Genomic DNA, 24961 nt, shown 5'->3' on the forward strand with positions numbered 1-24961 from the left:
GAAGTATCCAACTCTAATGTGTCTTCACATTATAAATAAAATAAAGAGAAGGTTATTTCCTTTATTTAAAAAAAAATGGAAAAGCACCAAGTAGTGATAATAGTCCTGAATTTTTATGAGGGTATGTATCTTAAATACTGGACTTTGGTGAGAATATGCATCATTAAATTAAATAGATTATTTGAAGTCTACAATCAATAGTAAAAGACAATCCATTTGTGATCCCAACTTGTCCTCCCAGTTTTGTTTGATTTGAATCAAACAATAAAAAAAAAATTAAAAGGTAAAAAATGTGAACTATCTCTAACAGACTTGGAGTATCTGATTGCAAATGTTGCACAAGATTGTATCTACATGCAGCAGAGAGAAACAACAAAATCTATTGACAGTCATGCAAGGGACAGTTCAAATAAAATGGAGACCTCAATATTTTTGTTTTAAACATGTAGGATCATAAGCCATGTAATGTTTAATCATCTGCTAATCCTTGGTGTTTCTGGCTAAAGCATGGTGCATTTTACAAAAAAGGAAACTTATATTTTGATATATTTGCTCTTTTTTTAAAGGTCATCAGCTTCTGTCTACACATTCAGAAATTGCTCTCATGCATGTATTGTGACTATAAAAGAGTTATGTAGCAAGAAGACATAGAGCTTAAGTTAAAGCATGCTTTCCATAAGCTATTAAAGGTTTCAAAATACAATGGAGGCTTATAAAATCCTCACCTACAAAAAACTCAGGTACATATAGGAGAACAACAAATGCATGCAAGTTTCTCATTCTCCAACTCTTCATGGATTTTTATTTGGGCTTTTTTTAGATGGTGGGGGAGGTTAAAAATTCTACTCAACAATAATAAAATAAATCTTACAATGCAGTGGCTTAACAACTCTATATTCTCTTTCTCACATAAATATATGTATGTATACAGTATTGATCCATCTTTATCTACAAGGCAGTACAGAAATTCTTTGGCTCACAAATCATTACATACATATAAATATAATAGCATATATACACATAAAAACATATAAGGTGTACATTCATACCCATATAACAACATTTAACATGTATTTAAACCTAGACCCTCTCACACATACACATGAACTTCCCTGAGAAAAATACCACAAAAACACACCATATGTTTCTCAACAGTTTCTGCACTCCCTCTGCTAGGTTTATAAATGCATTTACTGTCATGGATGCGCTTGTCTTACTGAACAATGCAAATATTAAAAATCTGAGAAATTATTCTGTATGGAAGGAGAAACCCATAACCGTGACCCACAGACCACATGCCAGAAACTACAGCTACCAGGGCCAAGAAGCCTGTGAACTGGAGAAACATGTGTGTGTGTGAGAGAGAGAGAGAAAGATGTTACAGAGAAAGAACTGTGTGCCAAGATGAGCCCCGATGACCAGATCAAAATCCAGGACACCATGCAGCTCCTGTCTTGGTGACAAGCGTTTAACCCCGTTGCGCCTCAACACTCACCGAGAAAAAGGAAGCAAAATACTTATATCTAAAAACTTGTCCGTTAAGCCAACGTTTCTTCTTCTCCCCCCACCGCCACCATTGTGCACCCCACCCCTCAACACGCAGTATTGCGCAGACAACGGGGCTGGGTGGCATTCTGACAGCAGCGCGCGATGATGATAGTTCAAGGGGGGGGGGGGAAGAGATGGGAGATGTCGTAACAGCGCCAAAAACAGGGTGACCTTTGCACCCTGAAGGAGGTGAAAAGTTCTCTCCCCGCACCAAACTACCAGCCCTTGCTTGCGGGGTGTCAAGCACGTGGTTACACCTGCCACAGGACGCTTGACTGAAAGCGCTTTTAAATTTGAGGCTTTAGAGGAACATCAGCAGAGGCTGAAAGCACCGTCCAGTCACATCATGCCGAGGTCTCCGAGGTGTCACGATGAACCCATGCGCTGCCACCCTCAACCCCCACGCCCTCCACCCACGTACTCGCGAACCCACTTCATGTCAGTGATGTCACCGTGCGGTGCAGTTCTCGAAACCGGTTTTTAGCAACACAGCCTATTTCGGAACGTATTGTTTTAAGACTCTTGATCTCCCCTCCATTCTTCTCCTCTTCTGACAGGAGGAGTTGTCGTTAGGCCTGAACGTTTATCGCTTTAATTTGTCTGGCACCATCTATAGATTCTCCAGGATGACGTCTATCCTCTTGGTGTTTTGGCAAGTTGCAGGCAGTTGGCGATGAGTGCAGCGGCTCTTTAATGGCAAACTTGTTAACACCACATCGTTATTTGAGCCAACTTCTGAAACAAGTTGGCAGACTTTTTCGAAACAAACAGCGCGGAACACACAACATGCTTCAAAACAAACAGCGGAACACACAAGTTTCGAACCGAGGTACTTTCTGTCACTGACCGAGGATTTTTGCTCGTAGCGTCGCAATGGCTGTGCGTTATGGCTTCACCTGTGAGTCTTGTCCTTATTAATTGTTTATTCCCTGGTTATTCTTTGTGTTTCCTATGTTGTTGTTTTTTTTTTATATTTGTCTGCATAATTGTTTCCTCTTCCGTCCTTCGCATTCTGTCCATGTCTGCTGAGAGTATGTTCCTTCATAAGCGTGAGTATGCGCTATATAAATCGCACATTATTATTATTTCTGAGGTTTGTAAACAGTCTCCCTAATTAAACGGACCCATTGCCATAGTTTGACATTTCCACACACAAAAGATTGTAGACTGTAGAGTATACTGTCCAATAAAGACTGACACTTCATATTAAGAGATCTTCAAATTGCCTCCGTCATTTTCAAGACGACAATTCAATAAGGTTGGCCAGTTCTTTTGAGGTCAGAGAAGCAAGACCTCTCACCAAGTTTTCTTTAAATTGGATAAGCAAATCTGGTTGGAGCTCTTTTTTGTGAAGGGTCGGTGGGGGAAGGGGGGATTTCTTTTACAGATATTTTACCGGTTACTACAGTTGACTGACACAAAATTGATAATGATTGGCTGAATCTACCGTCGTTATCCTACTAGTGAATAAATGCGCGACTTTTATTGGTCCTGGTTTGTCCGCCGATCTTGATTGGCTCTAATCCCATAGTAAACACAACTTGATGACGCCCTATTTACTTTCCTACAGGCAAACTTTCGACCCACCCCCAAAAATTAGCCTTTACACTGCAGACATTTGTTAAGCCGTGTGTCGACCTGTTTAGGTGCATATTTTATCCCCAAACATTTCCCTACGGCTTTCTACGTATCTCGAAAGACAGGGGAATGCAAGGGAACAAAACATCGAGATTGTCCCCTAGTCCCTAGGGAACTGCCTTTCACGAGGCCATTACTAGATTGTTCTGCTTTACAAACCTTGTTAGCTGAATAACCTCCTTTTCCTTGATAATCCAATGTTACCTTACCAGGGGTAGCTCAGGGGTGGGCAAAGTACTAGTTTTTTTAAAACCTGGGTTTGTTTGAAATTTATCAAATACGACATCGTCAGAAATCGGCAGCACGTAACAGTCAAACACAAAGTACACCAACAACAACGCGGCTAATGTGTCTGATGTCGTTAAAGAGCGGCGACGGCGGCAACATGCCACGCACCAACACTATTTGTTTTGTTTCGACATAGTCCTACCACCGTTTACCGGAGTTGAGGCATGTATCATCGGCAGAGATCAGATGCTTTGCTGGCTTAGCATGCTTGGGTCCCCTCCCCCTGCATCACCGCAAACAGTCCGATCCTAATCATACCTGCAGTTGTTCAGTGTCTGCTAGTGCAAAAGGTGACAGTTTTCATGAAGTTAGTACCGCAGCAGTTCACCATGGTGGGTGACAAGAAAAAGAGAAAGGTGGATCGTGTCGAAAATTCAATGAGGGAAAAACCCGATCGATATGTTTTCACAGATGTTGGAGATAAAACTGTGTGCCTTTCTTGTTGATGACAGATCATTTGAACAAACTTAATATGACTCTGCAAGGTACAGACATTCTTGTTCATGAGTTATATTTTGCCGTGAACGCGTTTGAACAGAAACTTGATTTAATTCCTTTTGTGTTTAATATTAGAAATGTGCTGTGCAACTGACCCCAAGTCATTTCCTAAAAGTCAAGAACCTGGCTTCTGGATCCGAAGGACTTAATACTTCGAATGCCTTTCTCACAACTTCTCCATCGCCACAACCATTGTCTTTGTAAATTTCAAACCACTAGATTTTTTTTAAACTTCAGCAAGTTGGAAGGAATAGTGAGGTAAAAATAAATAAATAAATAAACCCCAGAAAGAAACAATGAACGACGACGATGATAACTGGGCTGAAATTTTTCAGCATACTAAAAAAAAAAAAAAAAAAGACAAACGTGAACAGCAGAAAACGCGAGCCGTTCTGGATGAGGTGATTTCTGAGAAACCTATCAGGCTCACACAGCTGCTAATGGCCTCGAAAGAAGCTAGATGGTGCTGCCAGATCCCACCTGAGCTGAGGAAGGCCATGCACAAGCATGGAAGGAACTGGCTACGGCGCGGCTCAGGTGAACACGCCGCTGACATCTGCCGTTACGGCCAACCTGTAGTCAGAAAATGAACGTCGTAACCCCGAGCTGCTGAACCACAGGTCACGTGACTTCCAGGTGCACCACGTGCAGTCGTATTAAACGTACGCTTCCGAATAACAAGTGTGTGTGTGTGTCCAGAGAACGTCAGCACAGACACCAGCTCCCCGGTGATTTCCTTTTAGTCAAATACTGTGAGATGTTGTACCTGATGAGATGTTGGTAGAGAGCTCTATAGTTTACCTTCAAGAGTAAATATTATTAGGTTTCTGAGTGCTTCTTTTTCAAAAAGTATGTACAACCTATTTTACAATTGTATTACATACGACTTCAAAGCAGAACCCAGCATTAATTTCTGGTGGGGATATTTTTTCTCTCTTAAAATCGCAGCTCTTCTGATTGTACTGTCAACGTACGACCTACAATTTCCTATTGAAATCAGTCATCGACATGTGTTGTCAGTGTTTTCGAAATAAGGACCAGCGAACAATCAGCAAACCTCTTTTGTCCAGCAACACGTGGCGACCACTTTGGTACGGAAGTACTAAGCTTTTGCTCATAACAATTTCACATTCTTCTACAGAATGTTTCTTATTTTATCTAACCCACCATTAATTTGTGTCGATCGTACGTGTCTGATTTGAGGGCTGTATAAATACTACAACTGTTATGATGTGCAACATAAACACAAAAGGAAACTGTAACATCTGATGTGGTCTGCATTATGCAACAACGCAACACTGTTCCCTGCGCTTGCGTTTTGAATAGCTCACATTTTTTTCTGACCCCTTGTTGTCAGATGCGCTCGTTTATATCTATAGACTAACCACAGGTGAGTGGTTTGTTCACCAAGCTGACGCCAGTTCCTACACTTCGACCGTCAATTACACAGGTGAGCAGAACTATTTTTATTAAATCGATCGAAATCCGGTCTTTTGCGATTTTTAGTCCCTGGCGTTAATTAGTCCTATAAATAGCATCTTTAAAGCACAAAATCGATTATTCAGTTTTCATATAAAGGTCTACTGCAGGAAGTCGGTGACGTGGCTTCTTCAACTGTTAGTAGACTGTGGACAACGATCTACAGATTTTCCACTTTTGTGTTTAAATGTTGTGAAGCTACTACAGCAAATTGACGAAAAATGTCCTTGCTGTGCTAAAAACATGGGTTCGATTCTTGCAGAAACTTCCCTTTTAGATACACGTCTAAATTTTGTTATTATTGTTTGATTTATATATAAAGCTTTATTGTGTGTGTGTGTGTGTGTGTGTGGGGGGTGTTAATTTGCTCACTAGCTCGAGAAGTGTTCACAAAAGTTACTGTACAAGACAGCGTTGTTGTTCGGTCAAGGTTAAGGTTAAGGTTAGGGTTAGGGTCAAAGTGTTAATGTTTGAGACTGATTGCAACATGCAAAGACAAAACAAACGAAGGTATGTGCTGGCATCGCTGAACCCAGTGGGGAAAGAATGCCCCAGACAAAGCCTCAGGTAAAATCTCGGGGGAACACACCAAACTCTTATCTCTGTGTCGCTCAAAAATATCTTTTTCTGAATCCTATCTTGCTATTATTATCTATTGTAAGTTAGGGAGACTTAACAGTAAAATAACTGTAACAAATTTTCTTATTCTTAAAGTGGTGTGTGTGTGGAGAGAGGTGGGGGAGTTAACATTAATGATCTTGTCACTGTAGTTACAAAAAAGATAAGCCTCGAGGCTCACGCAGGAGATGTGAGCAAGATAAAGGGTGGAGGAAACGTGTTTGATCTCTACAAAGCAACGCTGTTCATAAAAAAAAAAACATTTTTTGCGGATCCACCCAGTACTGCTACAGCTTTTCTGGCCTCAAGCCTGAACCGAGTGCAACCAATCCTGTTACTAATTTAGCTCCGTTACCAACTGCGTCAGCAGCTGTCATGGACTAGCTTCCTCGACAGCCATCATCTGCACACTGCATCGTACCTGGCTACAAGTCTTCAGTCCTGCACATGCATGCCTATAAATCTGCTCCACGTTTCTGAGCGGAAATTGTTTGTACTCTAGTCTGTCGCTTGAAGCCCATGCGGCTTCTATTTATCGTTTGTGACCTGAAGTTACCTCCATCCACTAGTCAGACACACTAGTCAGACACCTTTAGTGGCAGTTGCACAGATCCGCAAACTGTTGCAAAAGTCACTTTTTTCAAGGTTGGCATCTGCATTCACAAAACAATTCGAAGGAAATACTACTGTATTTGCTGACAATCTCGAAAGTCCCCACAAAACTAAAAAAAAACCCAAAAAAAAAAAACCCAAAAAACAAAACAAAACAAAACAACAACAAACAAACAAACAAACAAACAAAATCAGACAAGTTTTGCTCTGAGATAAATCATTTACCCTAGAGTACCCACGTCACGAGTTATGCCCCTGCACTGCTATACCACCATACCGATGCGTTGTTAATTTACTAACCACATACCATCGAGAAATACATGAGAATAATTGATGGTATTCCCATCATAAAGAAGGAAAGAAGCTTTCATATACTATATTGCATCTCAAGACAAAAACAATGAACTGACATTTTTATTTTAGGTGTGAACAAGTTATTTTCGAAATGAAAAAAAGGAAGAAAAAAATCTGAGCGCCATGAGATACAGCAACAAAGCCGGAGATTGGCAGAGTGCTTAACAACCCTGCCAAGATGACTTCTCAGGCCCAGCAAGGCTTGTAGATAATTCACCCTTTCTTTGCTTGTACATGCAGCAAAGTTCACCATTAACTCCATCTTCAAAGCCACTCTGATGTCAAAAATCTTTTCTTTAGCGGATGACCTTTTCCTTCCTTGCCTGAAAGGACTGAGTGCATGTGTGCATGCGTGTACGTGCGCGCGCGCGCGCTCGTGTGTGTGGTAGAGATGTGGAAGGGATAGAAGTATGGTGACATTTTAACGGCGAAGCCCCCTGCACGTGCAATATTTTCTTTAAAACAACAAAGAATAAAATTTAAAATGTAACAGTGGTAATAAAAAAAAAACCCCAAATGTCTCAACGGGATCGTACTCGTCCTCAAAGATTTTACCAATCCGTCCTACGCACAAAACCTGGCCAGCAAAGAAAAGTTTAGAAAATATAAGCCATTTATTTCTAAAGTTTTTAAATCGTGACACTTTCTTATCTATTTTAGGAAATGTTCATCAGACGACGGGCACGGGACCAAACGTGTGATCGACTTCTTGTCTGGGGTTCTTCGCCATATATCTTCTTCACCCCTACCCCCATACCACCGTTTGAAGACAGTTTCTTGGCATTAATCATCAAGAGAAAGAAGTGGAACCTGCAGGCCGTTGACCTATGAGCTGCGTCTGGGACGACGCAAAAGGTTTCGCCACATGGCTGGAACTATTGACCTGCCTTGATGAGACTGTGCAACTGATGATTTAATGCAGATCGGGCATATCACAGTATTTTAGGAGGCTTCATAAGGTTTCGAAGTGGGCAGGACCGGAATTAATTTCTAGACAGAAATTAAATCATCGGTTCAATATTTCCCCCCCCCCACGCCCCTCTCTCTCTCTGGGTGCACACATACAAATGCATGCACTTGCACTCATCTTTATCATCCTAAAAATCATCCTTCAGACCCCTCGATTGTTTTTTCATCGCTCGACAAGAGGAAGTGTTCATAAAATGCTGGTGCTTCAAGCTGTTGTACGCTGAACCAATCACCGAGTTAGCAACGAAGTATTAAAATAACTTTTTTTGTTTTTGTTGAAGCACTTTTATCGCAAAGTAAAAAAGTCTTTGCAGCATGTTTTAGTACTGATACATGCAGTCACTACAGGTATTCATTAAGTAGACCTGCCCTGAAAACAGGCAGACAAATTTACCAATCATTTAACTGGAAAATGTTAAAATGTTAATATGTTTAAATAACTGAGCATCATCGAATATCAAAGCGAAAAGACTAATCAAAAGAAATTGGATATATCTTTTCGCAAAGACGATTTTTAGTACAAAAAAAGTTTAAAATATTTATCTTCTTTCCAGAGATAACAAAGAAATGTAATTATATAACCTATCGGCCTTTGGCATTGCTTTTTTACTTAACAAGTAGATTTATCCGGTGTACCAACAACTGTATTATACAAACGTTTTACATAGTACCATATATTTATGCTGTTGTTTATTATTTCTGTTGTTGATTTCCGTGCAAGCAGATGAGATGCGCTTGTTGCTCTATGACAACCCCCACGCCCACCCGGCTACCACTCCTCAACCGATTATTTCAAACCCCGAACGCTTTGAGGTGGTTCTTATCGAGTTCTGGTGGTGGTTTGAAAGAGTTGTAAGCTTGGGAGTTACAATCCTGCAGCGTAAAAAAACCCAACAGGAAAATGATTCGAAGAGAAATTGTAGTTAGGGCGGGGGTATCCCCCGTCTTTTTCTAAAAAATACGACCCAACGCCATGTTGAGCAAAGGGCCAGCCACCTTTAAGGCAGGGCTGACAAACTGGCAGTGACTACCCAACGCGCCGACACGCCTCCCACCTTGGTGACAAATGCGGCGCCAGTTTGCACTCCGGCCACCTGCAACTGGACGTTATTCCCCACCTTGCACGTCTTTACCCCCACCCCTTCACCTCCTACAATGTCTAGGTGTTTCTCATGCAGACGACCGTTCAAGCCTGCTTCATTAAACAGGTCCACTTTCGAAAAATTTGGGGGTAGGAAAAAACGACACCTGACCTGGCTAGGAGTTTTTCCCACTTCTTTTTTATGGAGTACCGTCATAGCTCGACAATGCAATCGGCAAGTAGATGACAGAATGTGGCAAAGTGTGCACCTTTAGACACAACAACATATATTTCCTCATCAACTCGTTGTTCTTCAATAAGGAACGGGACCGAGCAGAAAGCTCCTCTTCTAGCTTGTACGGCGAGCATGTTATCAGCCAATACCTTTCTGTTCTTGTAACAAGCGCGTAGTTTGGGTATGGCAGGGAGGTAATTTTACAGGTGCTCTGGCAAGAGTTGTCGGTGTTTTTGCTAAGGGCGATACTTCTAACCTAGGTGGCACACGCGTAAAAGGCGTGTTAGACTAAGTGCTACTTCGTCTCGCGTATCCAGCTGATGCTGTCGAACATTGAGACCTGCTGACGGAAAGAGGTTTGTTAGGGCGGGGATGGGGAAAGAGGGGCAAGAGGTATTTTTGGTTGAAACTTGCGGCCATGCTTTGCCACATTCAGTCGGACTAATCCAGAAACTTCACTGGGCCCACATGCACGGCATGCTGGCATGTTCTATGTCTATGACGATCTTCCAACAGCTGCCACCAGACCGTCAATACTCCCATGACGTATCTCGATAACGGTTCATATAAACAGGATCGCCTGTCAAGCCCAGCAAGGGTCGTTATCAGCGCCGACCAACCTGCTTCCGAACAGATGCCGCATTATCGCGCGAAAAAAAACCCCGCACAGTCTTGTCTTTCGTTTTACGAGTTAATACAATTTAATACATGCTTTACAAGTTAATGGAAAAACAGAAGAAGAAAAGGGTACAAAAACAGGAGATATGCACGCTCTTCTAATGTTCACCAACCAGGCTACAGCTGTTGCCTCCTTTCTAAACCACAGCGTACTAGCTGTGGAGATGATTAAAACAACATTCTTTCCTGCCAGGGTCCCTGCGCAATGAACCAGCAGGAGAGGGGGAATTGGACTGTGAGGTCTTCCAGGCTCTTCAATCCTTGCTCGCTTGTTTCCAGCAGCGACCTCTCTTGGTCTTTGTGTCTGGTCCGTGGCAAGCTCTTCCTCATTAGCGAGAGCGCGTAAACGTGGGTGTTGTAGTTTTCTTTTTCTTTTTTTTTTCTGTCTTTTTGTTTTTGCTGCTTAGTTAACCGCACGTGCTAAAAGACGGGTGTGCGTGCATCTACTCAAAGCTGTTCCTTGCATCCCACCAGCAATACCACCCTCCCCTCTCTCCTTCCCGAACGAGAGCCGATGATCAAAGTGGCGGTGCACTAATCAACACCCGAACTCGGAATCGACCACCCGTTTCGCCTGCACGCGTTGGCAGGCCTGTCAGTCGCTTTCTCAACCGTAATGTGTACAGATGTGGGTATTGCTACGTTTGCCAACTGTTTCTTCTCTCAACTTCCTCCCGACTTCTTGCGCTTGCCTCATCCCCTAGCCACCCCACCACTACACCAACCTGCTCTTGCACGTCCGGTGTGTCTGTGTCCGCATGCCTGGGCGTGCGCGTGTAACACCAGGCCTGCAGGAAGGTTTTGACATCAAAGTGACAACCCAATGTATTGTTAGATACACGAGAAGACACCTACGCAAGAGCGAAACCGGTGACATATGATCATCGCAAAATAAATGAACGAAAATAGACCATTATTCATATAAAAAAAAAAAATAATAATAAAAAATTAAATGTGGAACAAATTCCCCACCACTTGCGGCTTCCACGGAGAGACTACTTAAAAAAAAAAAGGTTTTTGGTTCGCGATGTTCGACCTGCTACTACTTTTCCCACCTACACTGGCCACGCATGCGCAGACCGTTTTTTAATGTCCTCGTGTTATATACCAAAAATACAGTGGTATAAAGTTTGACTGACTGCCGACCATCTGCAGTGAAGCTGCTGTACTGGAGGGACGAGCGGTTTTTCTAAAATAAATTTTATGTAGGGGCCAGCAGTCGACGCGCCAATCTGGGCGGAACTTCAAATTCAGTCACACCACTTTACAATTCTGACCTATGCAAACCTAAAATATCCCTATTACCTGGTTCATTAATGGCACACAGCTCCATGCTCCATTCACCTTTGTTCAGTCTGCTCATTTTCACTCTCTTCTGTTTAATGGGATCGTGTCAGACTCTTGGCTCATGCATCTAATTTCTGGAACAATTTTACTGGACTGTCATTCACATCATTTGGTAACTGGTGCCGAGTTCTCCTCCCCCCTACTGATAAGCCAGTCTACTTCATATTAGTCACCCAGTTTTTGTTTGCAACGGCATTGGCCGCCTTCAAGGAAACCATGGAGCATCGTCTTCGTCAAGGCGCCTCTGTCACTTGACCATAGCGAGCAGAGGCTCATGGGCACCTAACAGTTGTGCAACTGAATGAATTTGTGCTTTGGTATTGTCCTTAAATCATCTTTTACCCACAAGCCGTACGTCTGTACCCATACGATGAGTACACTCTATATATTCTTGGTACACATGCCCCACTGTTGGCTTCTACCCCGAGCCCCACTTCCATAAGTAAAAGGCATTTGCCAACTAGGGCCACTGGCTTGGGCACTCAGCCATATACAGCGGTACCTCGGCACTCGACCACAATCCGTTGTGGAAGACTGGTGGAGCGCCGAGCATTTTTTTCTCCATACGAAATGAAGTAAAATTATTAAATTGGAACCCACTAAAAGCTAACTACCTAATATTATTAGTAGTATTAATAAAGCTTTAAAATGGTTTTGTTTCAAATACGTTTAATTGAAAAATACAATTTAATCATGGCAGCACAGGTGTTAGAAAACCCAGGTTGCCGCTCATCGTTGGGCCGCGTTCGAGCGGCGTTTGGACCGCACGTGACACAAGGCCCCGTTAGCAGGCGCATACGAGCCACACAGGAGCCCAGAATATTCCTTTCACAGATCTGCGCCGTGTTTACAGGGACCCCTAAGCAACCATGCTTGATGTGGCAACGGCTGCGACTTCCCCTTCCATCCCCATCTTGGTATGCACACAAGATGTTTAACTTTTGCTTAACCTTGAAGTGTCTGAAGAAACGCTCTCCTCCCTCTCTAATGCTGATTTTCACAAATCGATCACCTTCTTCATAATTTCTCGGCCAACCAAACAAGGGTACACTTAAGATCAGAAACAGGTTAGCCCTGGAGCAAGCAGTAACGACTGAAGTGGTATTTTATTTTTCCTTTCGTTTTTTTAAAGGTTTCACGCGAAAAAAGGAGGCAAAAACAGCCAGAAACCTTTCCAGACAGTGAAATGTTACTTTCTTCGATGTGTCTGGTACTTCTTAGTGGTAATTCAATATGCATAGTTTTGTTAGGGTTCGTTGATATTTTTTTCCTTCGATACGACAAAAACACTCAAATCGGCTTTAGACAGCAACAAAGTGGTCGAACGCGTCAGTTGGTGCTAGTCTTAAATTGGCTCCAAACTTAAAGGAAGAAATACACAAGAATAATTTACAACAAAATCGCCTTCCGTGTTTCTAAAAATTCCGCAGATGTTTCAGCTGGAAAACTTTAACTAGAAAACCTGCAGTTGTTTCATGGCCGCTAACACTTGTCGGGCAAGCAGTTCATCAAGACAAATCCGGCTAAGCTCACCTTCATCCTCAAAATAAAGAAGTACCCTTTTACACCAGCCTGCTTATTTCCGCTGGGCGAGTATCTGTGGCACAAGGCAGCCCTCGGCAATGTAAACAAGAGTTATGAGTGTTGGCCAGCAGCTCGCGAAAATTCATTTTCTCGCAGCCGTCGTTCCCCTTTCCCTCCTCCTCCATCCTTAACCGGGCTTCGAAAGATAGGAAACCTTGTATTCCTTATTCCCCGCTCTACCCATCACCACCCGTCAGACTGAGAGCCAACCGGTGCAGCCGACGAGTGGCGTTGCTGCACCAAGCATCTTGATCCATGTTGGACCCTCTGGCGACACCTGCTGGAATACAAAAACTTCGTCATTTGTTCGGGAAAAGATCGGTTAATTTCGAGAGGTGGGTGAGGGTTGGGGCGGGGGAAACGGGAAAGGTGACAGCTTCGAAGCCTACTGACGTTTCCAGTTGTCGTCGGTTGTAGCGACAATCATCCCCCCACACACCGTCTTTCCACCAATATCCACCTCCCCCCACTTCTCAACCAATTACTCGACCTCCTTCTGATGCGACGACGAGCTTTCAGGCCCCGAGAGCGTGTTCAGTAGCACGACTGCCAGTCGATAATGAGTCCGCAAATTATTACGTCGGGCGCGAGATGCACGCGTTGATTCCTCTTCCATCCCTTCCACCCACCACCCAGCCCCAGCGCACTGAGCATCACGTACACGGATGTCAGATAGTCATAAAATTACAGAGGTGACAGGTCGAGTACAAGCCCCCTCCTCCCCCCAACAAAAAAAAAAAAAGACGACTGGGTCGGAAATATTCGTTGACGGGAAAGCGGTCATCGGAAAGGGATTTGGAGGGGTTAGGTTCGGACGTAGCCATAGCTGTACTTTTCTGTACTCTTGCGTGCCACTTTTTTTTTAAATTACACAAATCACTAATGGAAAGCCAGAATAAACAAACAAAAGAATGAATGAAAGAAAATATGAATATTTATGAAATATAAGAGCGTGGTGAGAATTGAGACATCACTATGTCGACAAGGAATTTCTTCTGTGACTGCGTTACATGGGGCAAATTTAAAGAAATAATGAAGCAGTATAATTGTACATTTATCGCAAGTCGCCCAACTCGGTGGGAAAAAAGTATTGTCACGACTCCGGCATTGCGTGGGAGTCTCCGTTGACGTGGAGTAGAACACGCGAACTTTGACCTTTTGTTCACTTTTGACTCCTCATCATCTTCACTACTCAGGTGGATGTGTCGACCTAGAACTTACAACCTGTGAAAATCCCGTGCAGTGGATAACAATGACAGCCCCAGCTACGCGCTGATGTTTATGTAGAAATTTCGAAGGTTAATGTAGGAAACATCCCTCGCGTCATGTACCACAGGAGTGGAGTCGACAGAAACTTCACCGCGGCCAGCATGGCGCCTACCTGTAACCCGCTGATGAGAAGCGAACGCCTCTGTTTCTCTTGTTCGCGGTCTTGCAAAGCGATGAAGCAGTTAAGTCATCCGTGACAGTGTGGAAGGGAGATAATTAGGGCGCACGCGTGCCGGCGCAACAGATGTCAGTCAGCGCAACCTGCACGTGCAGGGCAGACGAGGAGGTATGAGGGTGGGGTGGGGAGAGCAGCAGGCGACGGAGCATGATACTATGACAACACGTTGCTTCCGGCACCATACAGACTTGACTACTAGCGATAGCTCGGAGGAATGGCATCTACCATCACCGCTACCTTCTCGAATATATGTGTGTGTAAATGTAATTGCAGCTTCATTGTCTCCGAATATCTCGGTGCTTTCTTGTATTTTTCTATGATTTTCTTTTGTTTCCACCCACTTACCCACCCTTCTCCTCGGGCGGTCCGTTGGTACAACGGTTAGCGCCTGTCGCCAATGTAGTGAGGATCGGTTGTCATGGGTTCGGATCTCGTCTTTGGCATGCTTTTTATTCCCTGCATGGGGCACCTGTTTACAGGGTCAGTTGATTGCCGTGATATTACCTTCGGCTCGGCATTAAACACAAAATTACCTCCTCTCCATAGGACTCCGTCCATCTCTGTTGATGCCAGAAGCCATTTAATGCTGCATCGCTGCCGGTGCAGTGCGAATGCTTTGCGTCCAATGCCGAACACTTTAACTGCTTCAGTCCATGAATCCGCGAGGAAGGAAGGACCCGCTGCAGTTTCAGACTAGAATAGTCCAGCGCTGACTGCTTGTGGTAATGCATTTTGGTGATGATCTTGCATTTTTCACATTCTTGGGAGAGAGGACTGTGTCCAAGCCTTAGTGTGCGTGTACTAACTGGTCCGTGTGACTCAAATTATTTCCCATCCCATCCACCCCTAGTTGCAGCGAAATGTGAGTGGTTATCTGACTCTGCAAAGGGGTTCAATAGGTAAGGCAGCGAGGGAGAGGGGCAGTGCCCTCACGTAAAGCTGGCCCCGAGAAAAGTGAGATTTCTGACACCTTACTCCTCAACGACTGTAAAGTCACAGAACTACCTATACATTTTTAAAGAGTTGCTTCTACTGCGTTTCCTTTGAGTAAATCATTTTTATGAGGACGAAGACCCTGCCAATAGCATGCAAGCGAAGACCGCGACTCGTTTCTCAAACGGCCTGTAGGAAGACTTCTGCTAGTTAAAAAATAACAATATCAATATTTTGCATATAATATGGTACTCATTCGTTTCATAAATTCTTAATTCGGAAAGAACATTACGCCCATTGTTATAATCTGGCAGCTGTACTGTTTTCTATAACACACAAAAAATGGTGCCTGCCTCGACCAATGTTCACCCGTGAGCAGAGCTACACTGACGTTCCACTTTTTGCTAGCTTCTTCAAGTCCAGTAATAACGATACGAAAAGGTCGTGGCGGATACGCAGAATGGACGGGGTGGAGGGCCTTAAGTTTGTAAACTTTAAGCGCAACCGAAGGATTCACGAAGCAAATGTTCAGCAGCGACCTCTCGACCTCCTCGAGTGATTTGTGCGAGAGTTGCTTGCCCCTCGCCACGATGACAACACCGGTAAGCGGGTGTCGGCGCCCCTTGCAGCTACGTATCTGTTTCTTGCTAGAATCTGGGAAATCACGGTTAACTACCTTTAACACGTTATTTATCGTCGCCCCGATTCTGATGTATTCTATTACATGTAAGTGTAAAGACAGGTTCATTGCTGCACTGCAATCTGACACAACCTGAGGCCAGCCACTCGCCACTAATCTCCCCTTCACACAGCGTGACGCCCTGTATAGTCTTTCAGACACGATCACCCGGTCTGTTCTCTTAAAATATGGCAAAAGTCCCCCAGCTAAATTGATCTTTCTAACTTGTTTTAACTTAAATATTTCGAAAGCGGTAAATAATAATAAAATACAACATATGCAAGTCCATTTCAAAACCCCTTTTGCATTCATCATCTTGGGAACAGATCGGTTTTTTTTTTTCCTTCTTGCCTTGCTTGTGTTCTATCTGGTCTGGTTGTTGCCTTAAACTGAGAATCCTTTGTCAGGTTGCCAGACTTTTCCCAAGATAAGCTGTTCAGTATGTTCACAGGAACCGGAAACGCGCAATCTGGACAAAGGCTCGTTCCAAAGATTGTGGACTCCATATCCACTTCCCGGTTTTCGTGTTCGCACCGGTCATCTGAACGGATCTTCTGACCAGACAAATATAATTTTCCTACTCGTATGTGCGTCATTATCTAGAGCCATAATACTATTCCTCCTTATATTCTGTTTCTCGTTAGCCTTTAATATTCTCCCGTTGCTTCCCTTTGTTCTGTTCCTCGTTAGCCTGAAGCAGTAGTCCTTTCTTCACATTTCACTATCATTATTCCTCTTTTACTAGCGGTACGTTTTTCGCATTACAAAGAATTGTTTTCTCTTTTTTTAGCAATGCATTTTCGTGCTTCTCTGTCTCTTATAACTGCTGTAAAGGACAGTTTTTGTTTTAATCATACGTTATTTCTCGTTCCTGTGCTATTCACGACAGTATAACTCTGCTTTCTCTAACAGTACTATATCTCCGTGGTTACCTTAAAACACTCCCTTTCTCAATATTCTGTATGTTCTTTTCTCATTAACCCTCTCTATCATAATCAGCTACCTTTTCTGTCTTTCAGGTTTTCACTTGTTGCATTTCTTTTGTTCTCAATGTTTTTTTTGATCCACAAAGTAAGTGGGGGGATGGGCAGTTGGGGAAAGCACAATTATTTCTAATAATCCACAGAAATCACATCCCAGCCAATCGATAAGCATGAAATTGTTCGATACGAGACACGAATCCTAATTATCATTTTGAGACGAGGTTGTTACCTTAAAAATCTATTCCTAATCTTCTTTTAAAAAAAATTAATTATAAACAGTAGGAACAGAAAAACACACAAAAAATAAAGGGGAGCGATCCATCAACATACACGAACACTGTGATGAATGTCCACACATTTAGCAAGCTGTGGAATAATTTAAAACTTCATGCCTAAATCTAGTCAAAGCGTCTTCGCATGCGTCTCTCTCTCTATCGTACAGTTACTGCCTTGCACATGCATGCACACAAACATTTAACAAGATTGTCTACAAAAGCATGCGTGGAGCAGCCATGGATGGAAAAAGTGTGCGGCCAACGCAAACGCATTACATTTTCAAGCCGAAGTATATTTTTGAAACTTTAAACTGCTGATAAAACAACAAAACAATTAGAAAAAAAGGAAAGAACATGAAGCCGACAGACTGGGGAAAAAAACCCCGCAGCTGAAATGGGGCAATATAATCACAAACTTTAAGACAGCGTTACCGCAACTTTTGTTACCATAATGTTTATCTGAAATAAAACACAAAAATTACGAAAATGAATAAATGCAAGTAGTCTGTAATGAGGTTTATACAATGACAAGATGATGTTCAGGTAGCACACCAACAAAAACCTCAATTCCGAAGCCACAAAGAAGTTGATTTTCATGAACAGACAATATCGTATTTCATACGCTGAAATGCTTCAGCAACATCCTGTTCACAGGAACAAAACTTCAGTCGAAATTTCTATTTCCATCCTAGCCTACTTTCCAGGAGCAGAAAGGTTTTTCGCTCAAGGCTGTTCTACTGCTCAAATGGGTTATGTTATAGGTTAATATTGTTATGTCACACTCACTGTCGTTACAAGCATCGAAAGTAGGAGATCTACCAAGCAAGAGAGCAGCGTTAAAGGCCTAGTAGGTTGCAATTTTTGTTGTAACGATCGAGTAAAGGTCATTGCAAGATACTATTTCCCCAAATTTTAGTGAAGACCCTCCCCTTCCCCCTTCCCGTTCTCGAGATACGCGCCTACAAATGTCACCTTGCACAGAAATCGGTCAACAACGCAGACGTCAGGATTGTACATGGAGACGTTTGCGTTGTGAAGGTCTCCGCCAATGGGAGAGCTGATAACATGTGTTTAGTAGGCATATCTTGAAGTCACGATTTTGAGCTCTTTCTATGCATGGTGATGTCTTTAGGTGTGTATCTCGAGAACATGACGGCGGTATTCATCCAGATTCAGGGAGATTATATCTTTCAATTGAGCTTTACCCAACCATTAAAAAAAAAAATGCGAACTAGTCCTTTAAGTTACAGGACAGAATGGGACAGCAGCACGAGCAGTTAACGCGTCAGGTATAGGTGCACACTTTATTTTCTTGTTCTTGTCACATCATTCCTAGCATTAATGATGAAAGTTAACGAAAAATACACCAATTTAAAAAAAAACAATTTTACCTGCGTATGTTTTAAATAACAATAATACAGAAAGAAATAGAGAAAGCAGCTGATAGATAACTATTTAAAATTAAAGTAGAAATTGGACTTACAGTTACCAGGATTGGGCGTGGTGATGTTGGCAGTATCTGATGGGCCCATGCCAAACGCATTCCAGGCTGACAGCGTGAAGCGGTACAGTTGAGAAGACTGACACTGACTGAAGGTCCAGGAAGTCAGGTTCTCTGGCACTTCCAGCATTGTCTTCGGCACCTCAGGGTGTCCGACCGGGTCCAGATTGATCTTGTAACCCACCAGCTTCCCGTTGGGGAACACGGGCGGCTCCCAGGAGATCGATATAACCGTTGGTGATGGGGCCGACAAACGCGTTATCGTAGGCGCAGAGGCAGGTACTGAAAGGAGACGTGCGCAGAAAACTATGAACATAGTGCAGCAGTCCAATATTGGTATAATTTATATGGCAAAGGTAGGTTGTTAATATCGCTGTTTACTTTGTGTGCTCTGCACCTCTTAGTTTTATTTATCGAAAGACAGGAATGATGTGGCTGTAATATCTAGACGTTGGATATTAAGAGTTTTGTATGACAAGGCAAGAAAAAAAGTTTTCAGATAACTCATTAAGCCTTTAGAATAGGATAATAAACAAAACTGTATATTTAAAATGACAGATTGTAACCGAAGAACCATGTCCTAAAATTAGTAAAAATAAAATAATTCAATTCTAAAGTGAAAAAGGAGCACAGAGACAACATAAATACTATGCTGCATTTAAAAGCCTCAGAGAAACATTTGACTTGACCAGGAAAACTTAAAAATTCTAAAGCAAAGAGGTTTCTTAAATGAAACGGAAATCCGGTGAACAAAGACTGGTCAGAGAGAGACTAGAACAGGAGAGAGATGTCATGACGTGCGCGCATGGAAGGTGAGCAAACTCCAACAGTACACCCCAGCTCATGCGCCCTATACCTAGCATGCACGCATGCATACTCTCTTATCATCTTCCTTCCCCATCTCTCCCTCAAACGCGCGCCCACGAGCGCACACAAACATGCATGGACTATCGTTCGTCTGCGAAAGACTTACGGCCAATGACTGAAATGAGGCTCCGATCGCCGCGCCAATCCCGATCGCGAGACCGCAAAGTGGGAGATAACTAATTTACTGAGCCATCTAGCATCACACTATCTCCCCGTCTGTCGTGCTCACTGTTTGACTGCCCATCAGTTTTACTGCCAGCATTATCTACCCCTGGTATAGTATCTCCACCTACTTCCCTGGAACCGCATCACTTTGACACCAAGACAAACCTGTACACGAGCAGCAGCCCGCTCGTTGCGTTTAAAATTCCTGTATTCGATTTCCAATTACTGCGGAATCTGTAAAGATGCAAGGCTAAGTCATGTGATTCGTGGTCGTTTTCCTGTGTCGGTGGGCTTCTAGTATTCTAATGGTCGACATTGTACTCTTCTGGACAAGACCGCAGCACTGTCATGATTATTGGTGATGTATAACCGGTACATCAGGCCTTACAACGTACATTAAAGCATCTTCGTTCTCCCATTCTTCTGTCCCCCCACCCATCACTCGTTTTAAAATACTTATTTCACAAGACAGTTTCTTTTCAAGTAAGAAATGTAATTGAATCAGTATTAGTGAATTATTCCTGTTCACATTTCGTTGTACTTGTACTTTGTGACGAACACCAGATGTCTTAGAACGAGCCGAAAGTTTCTCTAGACAAAAATGAAATACTTTCCTCGTTATTATGCCGAGTACTCTCCGTTCCTCACCACGGCTTAAAAAGTCCGCCATTATTACCACTTCTTTCACCTAATCAAGTTGTCGGCGCCAGTGCGGGTTCATCGATGGCAGTCCAAAGCAGCCGTAGTGGCCGCTTGAACAAACTCATCGATCCAGAAGGTCAAACCGGGTGGGAAACTTGGCGAGGCTGGGAGGGCTTCTGGATGTGACTGGAATAGCTTTGCTGCCCCCTTAACAAGTTCCTGGCTGTCTGCTCGCTTTCCCCGCACGCAGCGTTGGCCCTGGTCCGAAATGGCTCTACCTTCCTCCTGCCCCCACCCCTAAGGAGGGCGGTCGCGATTTTCCTTTTCCCGCCGAGTTGGTCGACGACTCTGCACGCCTTCTTTTACTTCGTTCTTAGATTGTGCGATAAGCCTTAACCCTAATCCCAAACTTAAAATTAACCCTATCATAAACCCTAAACCATAACGCTAACTCAGTAAACTCAGAGGAATATTTCTTGATAAAACACGCTTTAAAAAACATGAAAGAGCCCTAGAACACGAAAGCAACTGCACATTTATAAAAACTGTGATGAGAGTTGAGCCTCTAGAGTAAGCACGCGCGTATATATATATCTGAAAAAAGTGAAACTATAAAAATGCACATTCATCACTCGCATAATTCGGTGGGAAAAAGAAAATCCCTTTCCAGTCCGAGTTGGTGCACTGTCGGTCGTAACCGCAGGCCTCCCTGAGATTTGCCAATCAACCGAACATGCGCGCGCCCTCTCGCGGACTTCCTCCGCGCCCGTCTGTTGCTCAAACGAACAGACTAAAGCGACTGGAAGCAAAGACATTCCAAATTGGGATTTTTAATTTTTAAATTTTTTTTCGACTGGAGCAGCAAGTACCCGGGTCAACTTACTCTAAACATCCTTTGTGACCCGTAACCAGAGGCCTGCTTGACCTTCACCCCCCACCCCGTCCACTCTCTTAATGATTTTCCCCTGGTGAAGCTTCAGCGAGGATTCCCTTATATTAGGTAGGATCTGCGGGCTGCCAGAACAGGGCAATTATAGTGAATGGCGCGTCTGTCACAAGTAAGGCATCATTCATTCCTTCTTCCTCGGCTCCAATGTACAGTCCGAGTTGTAGCTCTTTGGTATGTACTTTTCCCTTGTGACACTTATCTGGACTTATTGAAGGGAGAAAGGGGGTTGTGGTAAGACAACCTTACCTTACAAACTTTTTTGCGAGTTATATTTGTCTATGCAGACAGATAACACGAATAAACCTCGATGTACATGTATCACACAATTGTATTAATCAACTTTAAAACAAACAAACAAACAAACAAACAAACAGAAAACAGTCTAGAATTGACAAACACCAAACTGTCCGTATTTACGAGGTCGAGGGGGAGGTGGTGAAAGAGAAAGATTCGTAGTTCTGTTGTGGCGTCACAGTCAGGCCAGAGTTGGACATAATCTACAAAGATAATTATGGAAATATCTTTAATATCTTCCTCGAGTCTTTTTCGTGTTGCCTCTCTTGAATACGCAGACTGTGAACGATGCAAGCTGCACAAGCAATTTACATCTGAGACATGACCCGACAGCATCTGAAACTGCTATTGCAAATGTTTGTAATCCGGGCACTGTCCCGCGGTTCTGTAGCAATAAACCTAGATGTCCAGTCAAGAACTTTCCTCGCTTTAAACGAGAACCATTTTCTGGGCCAACTTTTCTCGGGTTATTTTGTGTGTGTCTCGGTGTAGTCCTTTTTACCCTTGGAAGAAACTGAATTTAAGACAATTTAATGATCATACGATAGAATATACTGGTACCTCGGAAGACACTAGGTGTCGGTAAGACTCTTCTGATCAAACTTCTGACTTCAGACTTCATATTAACATGGTATGTCACTGTTCAACGCTGTTTATATTAACTTTTCCCTGTTTTAACTGTTTATGTTAACTTTTCGAATTTACAACGAAACCTCACAATGCTTACATCCCTGATACTATACGACGTGTCGAGGTGTAGCTGGGATATAGGAAGGGAGTGGTAAAGGAAGAAAGAGTGATGGGGTAAAGGAGGAGAAAGGGAAGAATACGTGTATGTCTCTGCGGACGTCGGCTGGTTGATTTATTTAGTAGGAAAGTGCTTGCACCTTGAGGTGATTTCGCGTTATGGGGAGAGAGGGAGAGGGAGGAAACCGAAGTACCCGGGAAAAAAACCCAACGCCCAGCTCTGTGGACAGGTGTCACGTACAGAGTGTCCCGAGGCGAGATCTGAACCCTACGTTTCTCAGTGTAGTGGTAAGAAGCGAATGTTTTAACCACAACACTACCGGGCGCCCCCATCTGCGAAATCTTTGACTGGTCTGCCAATTACCTCGCGCCAGTAGTCTCTCTCTCCCCACCCTCTTTCTCTCGTTCTCTTCGAGTTTTGAGCACTTAGATCGACGCCTGCCTTACCACAACCACCCCCTAACTTTCTACCACTCCCTCCCACCCCACCTCCATCCCATTTGCTACGCTGGCCATCATCTTCAGTCGAGTGTAATCAGTATTTGAAGCACGCCAAAGACGCACATCTTCAGACCACTTGAGTGGCCATAAACATCAGCACTGCCATTCTGCACTCGCTGAAACTGACAGGAACAATGCCATTCCAAAATAAATAAACACTGATTGAAAGAAAGAAAGCGAAAAAAAGGAAAAAAAATGAGGTAGAGGGTTATTAAAAATATCAACGCGGATGATGATTAAGGAAGGACTGAAGGTGTTAAAAAATAGAAGAATAAAGAGGAAACGGTTTTTTTTAACAGCAATAAAAAAATAATTAAAGGTAAGAATGAAAAATAAAATGAGGACAAAAAATAGCAATTTTTAAAAAAACGAACAAAGAAAGAAATGAACATAAAGATGAACGACAGAAAATAAAGAAACAGGGAAACTTTTTAAAAAATGAATAATTGATGGTATGAAATAAAGAAAAAGAATTAAATAAAGAAACAAACTGAAGAAGTGTTTTTAAGATGGAACAGATAATGATTTAAAGATCGACAAAAAGAAAAGAAAGGAAAAAACTACACCTTTTATTCCCAAGGAATGGTACAGCCCTGAGTTGTGCCTGCATTTCAACGAAAACTTTACGATGTCACATCGATGTCACAATATTAATTTTCGCAAATGTAACCCATGCAGCACTCCATACATCATTCTTTGACGCCTAAAAAATAGTTCACTCATCATGTAGCGCGCGGTCTCTTTGTGCCGTCAGTTAGCCACACTGTCTACCATCACTAACCTTTGCTTCCTCCTTGAAAACCCTCTTTAGCTTGCCGATGGAGCGAGGGCACAAACTTTGCAAGCACTTGGTGATAACTAATTGCCCTCTACGCTTTAAAGAAGAAAGAAGCTAGGTACGAGAGAGAACTCTTCACAAACAAAGTCGAAGTACTGGAAATAGCGACTTCTTTTTTTATATAGTTTCGAGCACTTACGATGATGTCTGTCTGCTGCGCCAGTTCTGTGCAAATTTCCTCAAACAAAGTTGAACTACGGCCATCTTAGATGCCTAAGAGGTCGTTGGAACCTGTCGGCAATACCACTCTTCCAAGTTTCCAGCTTTCTGTCTCTTGTTCGTTCATTAGATAAAGGTTGTGATAGCACAAACATGTATATAATGTGTTTTCCACTAGTGAGTTTCAAGGTGTGAATTCCAATAAATAACCTTCACCTAGGAGACAAGCAAAACGTGTCTAATACAAAGTTCACTCATTCACAAAAGAAGCCAAAGTGTGACATACTCTGTTCACTCGACCAGATCACGAGAGAACACAACGTTTATAAATGGACGAACACTAGTATGTGTGTTACACGACATTCATCTGAAATGTGCAGGCTAACAATGGTCCTCTCGTTCACCAACAACAAGCAACAATGATCCTTCCCGAATTTCACCGGACCCGCACTCACCTCCGGATGGATTAGTGGTGATGTTCACAGTTTCTGGAGATTCGAAGACATGGCGCTGCAAAGGGGAGACAACGGCCAGCACCTTGAACTAGGAAATGAAAATAATGGACTTCTTTTTATTAATACAAAACACTTTCACAAAAGACCAAATAGACAGCTCATCTATCGCACACAGCTTATAACAGCTCTTTTTAAAATTTAAAAAACCTTCAACGAGACAATGAAATCAGAACAGTATTTCAGACAAGTTTCCCTATACTGTTAGTACGAAATATCTTAACATGACGAAGACACTTCCGGGCATACAGTTGCAAGAAACCCTTGTTCTAAGAAAAAGTTAAACTAGACAACAAACTATAAACTATACATCTTCACGAAAAACATTTCCACTTAAATAAACACAAAATACCATTAAAGAATGCATAAAAATTTATTTCTCTAGACACTAGATGCTTCTAATGACTACTTCTTTATAACCAGTTAGAAGTCAAGGCAAAAAAGATACGAGAAACAGTAGAGGACGAAGTAGGAGAAGTAGTTACAGTTATAGAAGAAGCCATCAGACAGTTTTATTCCAAAAAAACCGAGAAAAAGTTG

At 42.8% G+C, this 24961-nt stretch overlaps 1 protein-coding gene across 6 annotated transcripts in view; it reads right to left on the reverse strand.

The window, feature by feature from the left end:
• Positions 1-24961, reverse strand: part of LOC112566152 (proto-oncogene tyrosine-protein kinase ROS-like) — a 108764-nt gene that overhangs the window by 36330 nt on the left and 47473 nt on the right. For 4 of the 6 annotated variants that reach the window (XM_025242133.1, XM_025242134.1, XM_025242130.1 and 1 more), the window contains exons 7-8: positions 24365-24452; positions 18730-19029 (exon numbers count right to left, since the gene is read on the reverse strand). In XM_025242133.1, coding sequence (XP_025097918.1) covers positions 18730-19029; positions 24365-24452 — 388 coding nt within the window. Of the gene's footprint in view, positions 1-1495; positions 2053-18729; positions 19030-24364; positions 24453-24961 lie in introns of those variants that run through there. The other 2 variants (XM_025242131.1, XM_025242136.1) reach the window with 2 other exon arrangements.

The sequence above is a fragment of the Pomacea canaliculata genome, linkage group LG6 (genome assembly GCF_003073045.1).
Source record: "Pomacea canaliculata isolate SZHN2017 linkage group LG6, ASM307304v1, whole genome shotgun sequence".
NCBI classification, from domain to species: domain Eukaryota; kingdom Metazoa; phylum Mollusca; class Gastropoda; order Architaenioglossa; family Ampullariidae; genus Pomacea; species Pomacea canaliculata.